Source organism: Zophobas morio, unplaced genomic scaffold (genome assembly GCF_036711695.1).
Source record: "Zophobas morio isolate AGI-343-1 ecotype UQ-CSIRO unplaced genomic scaffold, CSIRO_AGI_Zmor_V1 ptg000044l, whole genome shotgun sequence".
In the NCBI taxonomy this organism is placed as follows: domain Eukaryota; kingdom Metazoa; phylum Arthropoda; class Insecta; order Coleoptera; family Tenebrionidae; genus Zophobas; species Zophobas morio.
This window is the reverse complement of record NW_026972149.1, coordinates 5,206,818-5,216,997: the sequence shown is the minus strand read 5'-3', so window position 1 is coordinate 5,216,997 and position 10,180 is coordinate 5,206,818. Positions and strand designations below refer to the sequence as shown.

At 36.0% G+C, this 10,180-nt stretch overlaps 1 protein-coding gene across 1 annotated transcript; it reads right to left on the bottom strand.

The window, feature by feature from the left end:
• Nucleotides 1-1,699: 1,699 nt before the first annotated feature.
• Nucleotides 1,700-10,014, bottom strand: LOC135141831 (dual oxidase 2-like). Its single transcript, XM_064073341.1, has 22 exons — nucleotides 9,860-10,014; nucleotides 7,516-7,737; nucleotides 7,309-7,467; nucleotides 7,079-7,260; nucleotides 6,787-7,030; nucleotides 6,022-6,716; nucleotides 5,799-5,974; nucleotides 5,621-5,748; nucleotides 5,381-5,572; nucleotides 5,126-5,257; nucleotides 4,869-5,071; nucleotides 4,313-4,818; nucleotides 4,023-4,265; nucleotides 3,746-3,969; nucleotides 3,463-3,693; nucleotides 3,320-3,413; nucleotides 3,054-3,264; nucleotides 2,885-3,005; nucleotides 2,604-2,833; nucleotides 2,403-2,552; nucleotides 2,072-2,356; nucleotides 1,700-2,023 (listed from the first exon to the last, which is right to left on the bottom strand). The coding sequence occupies exons 1-22, from the start codon at nucleotides 9,945-9,947 to the stop codon at nucleotides 1,901-1,903; spliced, it is 4,839 nt and encodes a 1,612-aa protein (XP_063929411.1). The 5' UTR covers nucleotides 9,948-10,014; the 3' UTR covers nucleotides 1,700-1,900.
• Nucleotides 10,015-10,180: the final 166 nt, after the last annotated feature.

The following is a 10,180-nucleotide window of genomic DNA, read 5'->3' as shown; positions in this document are numbered from 1 at the left end:
CTGTTTTAATATTATGTCAGTTGTTTATAAAATTATGGTGCTTTCTTCAATTGCTAATCTTCAAGCTATCTTCACATGCTACATGGACTGCATAAGGGAGGGGCAAATGGGTTGAAATTTGCAAAAATATACACAAATTTTTGTATGCCTCATATATTTATTGTAAACTGTATGTGTGACATTTTTCAAAACAAAAAGAACTTTTTTTTAATAAGCAATATAGCACACGTACTTTTGTAACTATTTTTGACATGATGTGCTTCAATACGATTAGCTAATGATAATTTTAAGGCTAAAAGCATTTTGAAAGTTGATGGCACGGTTGTACAAATTGTTCACAAAATTGTATATTAAGTAACGCTATTTAGGTATAAGTTTTATTAAAATTTTTTATCATGGCTGGACCATCTTTTCTAATTAGGTATATTGACGTGACCATCATTTTAAAATGCAAATGAAAATGTTACGCATACCGTTACAAGAATTTTATTCGGAACAACTCGCAACTATAACTAGAAGCACAGTCCAAGGCTGTCGTTCTATGTTATAATTTGCTGTTATATTTTGTTAATTACTAATTGATTAGATTATTATTGTTAAAATTTTATATGAATATTACGGAATTGGTTAGTGTTTGTTTGACATGGTTAACGCAATTTTATTAACTAGTATTGTCATCACCATACTCCCATAATCTTTCTTGGTCCCAGCCTACTGTTATTCCCAGACAGTAAATTCAGTGGACACTATAAGATACTCAACCTGCTGGTATCAGGCCTTAAATTTTTCTTGTACAGTTCTAGCCATGAATAAACTTTTCCTTATAACACTCTCGTTATTATTTCGAAACGCCTTGCTAAACAACCAAAGTTCATTCAAACACTCACCATGAACAAAGAAGTGATAACTATATATTTATATGAGCAATCGTTGCCACACAGAAGGTTTAGCTCGCTATTTCTATTTTTTTCCACACTTGAAAAAATTTTCGACGAACCAATCTTTATAAGAGATATTCGGTGGAATTGCATCTGTTTTTATATTGTAAAGTCATACGCACACATTGTTATTGTGAAATAAACACCAGTGTTTTCTCAATACACTGTTTGCAGTTTACCAAATTCTACTACTTTTACCAAGTATATGCCAATGAGAGTTACAAAACCGTTCCAATATTCCACAAACAAGCAAAATTACATAAAATTCTCGTATTTTTGGCACTATTCATATTCAGTACTGTTACAGTGTGTTGTGGATCAGTTTCTTTCCACTGTCATGTCCACGTTTTAATAATACTAATTTATTTTTAATTACTCACAAGTATCACAAAATTTTGTTGCACATTCTGTCATATTTTATGCTTTCTCATATTTTGCATTCTGTTTATATCAATATGAAACATGTAGGTACATGTAACATACACGTAGACTTTATAAATGTGTTCGATACATTGTATCTACATTTGAACAACTCATTCATGTAATATATAAATAATCATAGTATTGATATATATAGATATATAAACATATAATTTTTCTAAGCAATCGTTGTTTTAGGGTAGCTATTGATATAATAAAATTTAGTTTGTAAGCTTTGCGAAAATTAAAGCGATCTCGATTTATATTGCAAACAGTTATTGTCCAAATACCGTTTTATTATTTTTTCGTTTTTCAATACCAGATTAAATAAAAACAAGAAATTACGGAAATTATGTTTTCATTATTTCAGATTGATTTACGTTCTTGAAGCAACTTACAGTCCTAAAAGCACCTTAACGCTACAGGACCTGACCTAACCTGACTTGACCATATGACATCGTGTCCTTCCTTTACTTATTTTTTTTTTATATAATTCTTTATTTCACAAAAGTACAGTTAAAAAACTACAATCAAATACAAATTTAAAAATTCTTATAGTGGTGTTCAAATCGTTGGAATTTTTGGGCATTGACTTTATTGCAAGCAACATCGACACTAGTGGTCATAGATGGAGGACCACAACTAAAGACACCAACAGAATGCACCTGCAAATATTCGTTTAACTATATGTCAAAACTCTCCAATAATCTTACATTTTCATGAAGTGAAGACACAGTACTGAAAAATCGTTCAAAATTCGGTCGACCGAAGTGCGTAACAGCCTTTAGATTTGTAAACAACGAACGATTGGACACTCTTTGGTAATGCCTTTCGCAAATGTATAAGAAAATGGTACGTAAGTCGAACTTTTCGAAGAACTGTGTTATAAAAATATGGCAGCTGATGACGTTATTCCTGTCTTTGTATTCAAGTTCCCTGATTATGTCGACCAACCACTCGAACTGTTTTTGTGTTCTGGAAACCCAAATGAAGTAGACCTAAAAATATGGATGAGTAGGTGTCACAAGTATTTATTTGGTTCACCTTTTTGCAACGAGTTTGGTTCGATTTAAAAACTACGTCCTTTAATATACTGGCAAAAGGGGTTACACCAATGCCACCACCAATGAGAACTGAAACGTCAAACTGGTTCCAGTCTTGGTGTCCTTCTCCGAAGGGACCATCCAAATAGAGCTAAAATTTCCACATATAAAACTTTGCTGCTTTATTAGAGTACAGAAATACCTTCGGTAGAAGAGAATTAGCTTTATTGATGTTGTCATAGAGAGTTCTTATATGAGTAGTCCAGGGACCTACAGCCCGAATGTGAACTGTCAAGTTGTTTTCGTCAGGAGACGACGACAGTGTAAATGGATGGTATTCATTCTTATTTAAAGACAAACATGCTATTCTAACCCACTGTCCCGACTTATATTGGAAGTTTTCAGGGCGCCGAAATTCCAACATGGTTACATCTAGTAACAACAAAACACATCAATTTAACACCAAATATGATAAACACTTACTTGAAGGTAAAATTTCGGCTCGTATGACCGGAATCTCGACTTTTTTTCTACTGATACTAATCAACGAATCGATCGTGAACAGAACAACCGGACCCAAGAAAAAGTAGTAGAAGAAGGGCGGCTACAAATATATTTGAAATTATAGTCAACTTAAACGTTATCTTCTCACCTGAATAAGCCTTCCCGTTCCATGTAAAACCATGAAGATAAAGAAGAAAGGGTACAAATTATGTGTATACCAAAACCAGTTGTAGATTTTTCTTCGCACTAGATTTTGAGCGAAAATGTACATGAGAGCCCAGATTAGTGTTAGGACCACACCAGTAAACCCGGTTATGGTTTCCCAGCACCAGTAATGGAATTTGGGTAGCTCGTGAGTCCTAAAACGGTTACAACAGTTAGTTGGTTCTATGCATTTTAGAACTTGTTGCTTACGAGTGGAAAAAGTTTCTGAAGAGACAGGTCAAATCATCTGCTGTTTGTGTCGAAATGTGGTAAAAATTAAAAGCATGGCCCACGATGTGCATCACTACAAAAAGTAACTATGCTTATAAAAAAATAAACTTGTTGAGGATTACCGGTGAAAATAAAAGCCCAAAGTGCAATATATTTATGAATCTCCACTGAAGCATCGAATGGAAAGTAGTTATTTGCAACTGTGTCTCTTAAATACGTGATTGTATTTCTGCACATTGTCACTAGTAGAGAAGAATATGTGAACATCATTGCTGATGCTGCACCTCTGGTAATAGTAACACCATAGCCTGCGATTCTGCGTAAGCCGGAATGTTCACGCTCGACGGTGTAATCTACAAACATTAAACTTTTAGAAAGAATGGAATGACAAAATAAGATACTCACAATAAGCTCGTTCAGCAAAAACGGCCAAAAGAACTAGCGTGTACAACGACAGCCAGAAAATCTCTTTTGCTTTTAATTCGAGGTAACTTACAAAAGCGAATTTTGGTGTCCCTATATGGTCAGCTTTGATGGATTCTGTCTGACTGTCATCAATGATTTTGCTGGTATCTCTTTCTTGGTGGCCAATTTCTCCTTGGAAACGTTCTTGAATTTCTTGACGACTCCTAAATTTGAAAGATTTAGATAGAAACATATGAAAAACATGAATTGAACATACTCGTATATATTTTCAATTGTATCTCGAGCTTCTTCCAGGTAGGAGCTACGATCCATAGACTTAACACCTTTAAAATTAAGTTTCGCCTTACTCAAGTTCTTGATGTCATTCCCAAACATTTTGAGAAAATCTTCGAAATCTAGCTGTTTCTTGTGTCCGAGTCCCGCCCGTTCTATCATTCCTTGCACCGTCGTTTGTAGCTTGTCGTCTTCGACTTTACCTCCCACAGTTGCCAAAAATGACCTGAAAAACTTAAATGTACTAAGTTCGGTTAAATTTGACGATCATACTTTATCATAGCCACGAAATTTTCCTCAGTTAAGTATCCAACAGCGTTGACGTCGTACATATCAAACAACAACTTAGCCTTCTCTTGTTCAGTTCCGTTAGCAAAAATGATCAACAAATCAACAAATTCTCTGAACGAAATAAACCCATTTTTGTCTTTGTCGATCAACGCGAACATACGCATGACAAACTCATCCTTAGGACGCATGCTCATGGCTTCGGCGAACTCGGTGATCGTCAATTCCGTGTTGACAATTTCCTTCTCGAGATTTTCGTCAACGTGTAACAGTTCTTTTTGCGAATACTTGATTTTAAACGCTTGTGCGAAAACCACGCGGTAGAATCGCTCGAGAAGCATTTGACGCTCTTCTTTGGTGGTAACTTTTCTTAGTGCTGACGACAAATTGAACGTTGTTATGTTCTCTCTCTTAAGTCCACTGCTGGTTAAAAATGGATCGAACGAGCCCAAAAAGCTATCCCTCAAAAAGTCACTTTCGAATTTCAATACCTAAAACAAGTCGTGGAAAAAAATCGTGTTTCCTAAGGAAAATCACTTACCAAATCGTAGTCGTGTGTGCATTTGATAACCAGGTACGGTGCATCTCTAACTTGAAAAACTTGAACTTCCTTATAGGCGATAGAAAAGTCGATAGCACGGAGAAGTTCACCGCCTGGAGCCATAACTTCCAGGACTTTCCTATCGTCTTTTAGAATAACGATGACTCTTCGTGATGGTAATTTCGGACCCATCCATTCATTTACTGCAATTGAGTTTCTTTAGTTTCAAAAAATGTTGCGTTTTGTTGTATGCGTACCGACAAATAGGGGATAATTGATATGTTTTTCGTTTTTAAAAGTGTTTCTTGTCGTTTTATTCTCTTCGATGCGTCGTTTTCTATTCTGTTGTTCTTTAATCCTGATTAACAAATACATAACTCCTATGGAACCTATAAACAGATGTAGATTTTCAGAAGATAACGTTTACGATAACGTCATCGCAGTTGTGGTGGGGATGAACGGACTAATTAATTAGGGTAAGAGTTTTCCAACTACGCGATATCACAACTCACCAACAACGCAAGCTCCAATACAGGTGAATGTTAAAATATAGGATGCCTCACTCTGTCTAAAATAATCATACGTAGTTCCTTGTACACAAGACTCATTCAAAGTGGCTTGATCTAGTGGTTTTAAATGATAACATTCTCCTGTCGACGTAGAACAGTTTGATTTTGTGAGATTACAACCTGTAGTTAGTGTATCTAAAACAAAGTTTAATTAATTACAGTTATGCCAGACGTTTTCCCTACCAGAAACTGATACTGGAACACCGAACGGATTTTTCGGTATATCGTTGGCATCCATTTTTGTAACCGCCATTATTATGTCATACAAATTGGTATTATTTATTCTTTGTATTTCTTCTGGTGTAAATAAACTGGAAAAGCAGAATTTAAGAAAAATATAATTTCGTTTAATTAAATATACCCGTTTTTCGTATTTTCAAACCAAAATCTATCTCCGTCTCTAATTCTTCTGAACTGATCCATGATAACTGCTCTGAACAAAGCACCAGGTCTGTCTATAGTTTCGAGAATGCCACCAACCCAAATATCAATATTGGTGCTTGTGTTATTGTATAAACTTCTGAAGGCGTCTCTAATCTGTAAAAATCTGTTATTAATCTACAGTCATGTACGAGATTCATCACCTCTGGATCAAGATGGGTGAAGTCGTTGAAGTCCATTGGAGGTAATCCATACGCTTTCCGAACAGTATTGTAATCAGGAATTCCGTGGTCCCTCCCTCTCTGAATATTCACAGCCATTAAGTCCCTCCTCGGGAATTCCAAAGGACCAAAAACATTACCACGCAAATCCTCAACAATTTTGTGGTCTTCCTTTTCACATAATTGTACGGACATTCCCATTAAGAGACGGTCTATGTCAATAACATTAGGCGAACCGTCTACTTCTGGTTTAACAATAGGTTCGTATGGTCTCCAAAATGAGTTACATGTGCGTACGGTGACGTTGCCCCAAGTTTCAAACTTGTTCTTGCAACCGCTTCTCAAATAGTCGCGTAAATAGACCCCCGGAACTACCAAAGTGTGACCAAATCTAAAGGCTGCTGTTTGAAAGAACTGATCAATTTGGGGATCAATGCTGGGATCGTAATTTTCGTAGGGGGGTAATGGTTCAAGTATCCATTGTGGCAGCCAGTCATAGACCACGATTTTCTGCTGCGTAGCGATTACCCATTTTCTGGCTTCATTAAAAACTTTTTCACTGGACCAAGTAGGGTTTTGATGTCTAATTCTCTTCGCGAGGTAGTTGTGCCAGCGGAACCACATGATGCCAAATGTCAAAAGAAAGGAGTTTTCGTTGCCGCGTGGATTTCCAAGTTCTAACAAAAAAAAAAAAAAATAATAAAAAAAAACAGTTTTTCAAACTAGTGGGAGAAAGATTTAACTTACTAAAAAATCTTGAAACTTTTGCTGTTTCGTGCGACTGGATATATAATGAATGATAGATAGGTGGTGGTGGATTGGCCATAGGGAGTCTTTCTTCGTTGTAAGCCGGAAATAACCCATCATACGATGACGCCAGACACCCATCAGGATCAATAGTACCGTTCTTATAAGTTCTTAGCTGGTCGGCCCACTGTTTGGTAATTCCATAAAACAAACCACCGTCCAGATAGGGTGTGATTTCATTCAACTACAAACAACTATGACAGAGAGGAATTTGAAACTAGATCTACGCAACTTGTTGTCTTGGATTGTTTGGACTGTAACCCGTTCTTTGATCATATCTCGATCTTAAAAATGGCATTACGGTATGACCTGGTTTTGTCCTGTAGGTGTGATTCATGGGTATTTCTATGTTGAAGTATTCTGGAGGACACGCTGGTCTTTGAGCATCTAAAATTTCTTCAACGACTTGTTGACCTATAAAAACGGGTTAAATATGTGATGTACAGAGAACATGTTTTATACCAAAAAAGACAATCAATGCGTTCTTTCCAGTAACAGATTGGGTACCACTATCGCCTTTCAATAATTGGTCACTGAGGTCAAAAGGATTTGGTCTACCTGTAACCGGTGCATAACTCCCGTCTGCATATGCGGCAGGCCAACGTCTCAATAAAGGTCGATCTTAAAACACAAGATTGATTTTTGAGGGACTTTGACTCTATATTGTACCTATTGCGCCAGAATCTGGTCTTGCCATATTGTTGTACCAGCCATCGTAACCTTCATACTCCACGTTTTCTTCTGTCTTCATTGTACCCGTACAAGCGTCGCCCCAACAACCTGTCAACAACCAGTCCCCCAAAATATATCTCTTATTATTGCCATTGTTCCAGTTACCCGGCCATTCACTAACCGGCGGTTTTTCTTTTGTTGATGGAGATACTGGAGCAGCTGTCAAAATTTTGATCGTCATTTTTGGATTTTAATATATACAGATTCATATTTCTTGAATTTTTATTAAGTTAGTTTTTCGCAAGGTATCAAGATATACTAAGGACATTTTACGATGACGTAATTAAGTTTTTAGAGGGGATAAAGAGACGAATTCTAATTAGCGATTTAACATGTTCACAACAAATTAAAAGCGTTTGCAAATTCCAAGGCATCAGTTTTGTAGTTTTTGTGTCTAACTGAATTCGATTCGTTAACTGAATAATAATCGTTCCCGACGGTGGCCTCTATTTAAACCTATACGTTCCTCTCAATGGATCGAGAACGCCGCTTTGAGGTTTTTCTGGGTTGCGACTTCCGCTTGCAGGTTTTTCGTGAGCGAACACAGCCCGTATATACTAGAACCCATAGGCGTCGTACCGGGGCGGCGTATGGGTTTCTTTCGTAACAATAGATAGAGCTATATTACTTCGTACGCTCAAAGTAGGATTTACTGTGAAACTACGTCATCAAAATTTTGGTGAGGATGAGCAAACGCTAATTCTGGTTAACGTTTACATGATAAAAATACGTCCCAAATTTCACAACAGTCAGTCCAATAGTGTCGCATATTGGGTGTTTAGAAATTAGCGGATTAACTTATGTACGTTATACCCTCTAAGAAAAGAGAGGGTGGGTGGGCGGGGCTAGTACTTGCTAAGATAAAACTGATTTTTGTAAATGAAATATCCTCTAAGAAAAATGGGGGGGGGATCTAGTACCTGCTAAAAAAAGGCCGATTTTGGCAAATGACATACCCTCTAAGAAAAGAGAGGGTGGGTGGGCGGGGTTAGTACAGCATGGGTACCCAAAAATCCCGAATTAAAAAAAAAACACTGCGGCACTTAAGACTTTCAAATTGCAAACATTGTTGTCAAATGCAATTTTATCAAATTATTACAAAAACAACACAACCATATCTTTGTACATTCTAACTGAAATAGTAATTAAACATGGTCATGGGGGAGAGAAATATTAACTATAAGTTTTATTAGTAGTTGTTGTGATAATGAATGTGTTATAGTTGTTAAACGTAGCAAAAAAACCAATTTTAAAATCATTGTAACTCTACCAAAACGTGAGAAGGAATTTTGTTAAAGTAACTTCATTTGACATACACCTTGTAAAACTTTCATGACTTAAGCCAAAGCACCCTTATAAGTCAAACTGTCTATTATATAACTTGACTCAGTTCACAGCTCCATTATGGCAACAATGGACAGTAATAATCCGTGCGTTCGGGTCCATAAAGCTTGCAACAGCCATTTTGACTTCTAACGGTGGTTTGCTTAAGCCGCTTAAGTCATAAAAGCTTTACCAGGTGTATGTCAAATGAGGTTACTTTACTATTTTTCCCAGACTCACCAGTTGTTTGTTAAGAGCATAGCTGAAAGTTAATCCGCCATTTTCCAGACAAGCGGTAGGTATGTTCGCCAACAGACAAGAGACAAAAACGAGGACCTACTTTTTCATATTCTAGAAACTACGAAAAATTCTCTGTTTAGAAAGAAAAAATTGGAAGCTCGATGTAAAAATAAGAACGCAAAACTATAAAGTCAATCTACCTACTCTACAGCACAAACAATTTTTAAATAACGATTTTGCAGCATTGGTCAAATTTTTACAAAAGTCTGTTGTGGAGTTGTACAAACTTAATTCCTTTTAAGAAAAAATAAACTAATAAATTGTAGAGGTTATGCAGTACAGCTAAATGCACTTTTTCAGATTACACGTTAAACAAACAAATCGTCTGCAGACAAACAGACGGACCTGCGACATCTACATTTTCTAAGTTTATGGAAGCCACAGTAAAACAAGTAATTAAACTTAGAAAAGTAAAATTACGCTACAATTTTTTTTTACAAAGAATGAAATGCATGTCAAGCAATGCATCCGATTTAGCGATATAGAAACACGCAGTTATTTCAAATTTTAAAAATACTGAGTTTTTGCGTGCTACACGCCACATACACATTAACATTGAACTAGTTTTATGATACTTCGAGGAAAGTAATTGCAATTTGTGACTAATAATCTTAAACACATAACTCATTAATCTCATTATTATACTTAATAAACTTACGTGGAAGAATGTTAGTGTCATTTTTTACAACCTGAGCACCCACTGTTAAAATAAAAGTGAAAGCACTCAAAACACCAAAAAAAATCATTTTTCAATAAATTTATTCATACTACTTCAACCGCTGGAATCTATCTGCATGAATATTTGTAGTTTCAAATAAGAGGAAACCGCGAGATAACTTATCGTCTGAAAGGTTTCCCCAGTATCTGCAAACTTTAAACGTTTTTATGGTCGATAAAAAAAAACAAATTTGAACACCTTATAATCAAATACTTGCACTTTTGAGTTTGTAGCAGAATATCAAATGATAAATTTATTTAA

What these genes read in the sequence shown, in the direction of transcription:
- LOC135141831 (XM_064073341.1), bottom strand. Translation starts at nt 9,947, where the DNA reads ATGATTTTTTTTGGTGTTTTGAGTGCTTTCACTTTTATTTTAACAGTG. An exon ending in TTTTGCTGAACGAGCTTATT is followed by an intron (nt 3,694 to 3,745) that starts GTGAGTATCTTA and finishes TAATGTTTGTAG; the next exon opens with ATTACACCGTCGAGCGTGAA. An exon ending in TTCAGAAACTTTTTCCACTC is followed by an intron (nt 3,265 to 3,319) that starts GTAAGCAACAAG and finishes TAACCGTTTTAG; the next exon opens with GACTCACGAGCTACCCAAAT.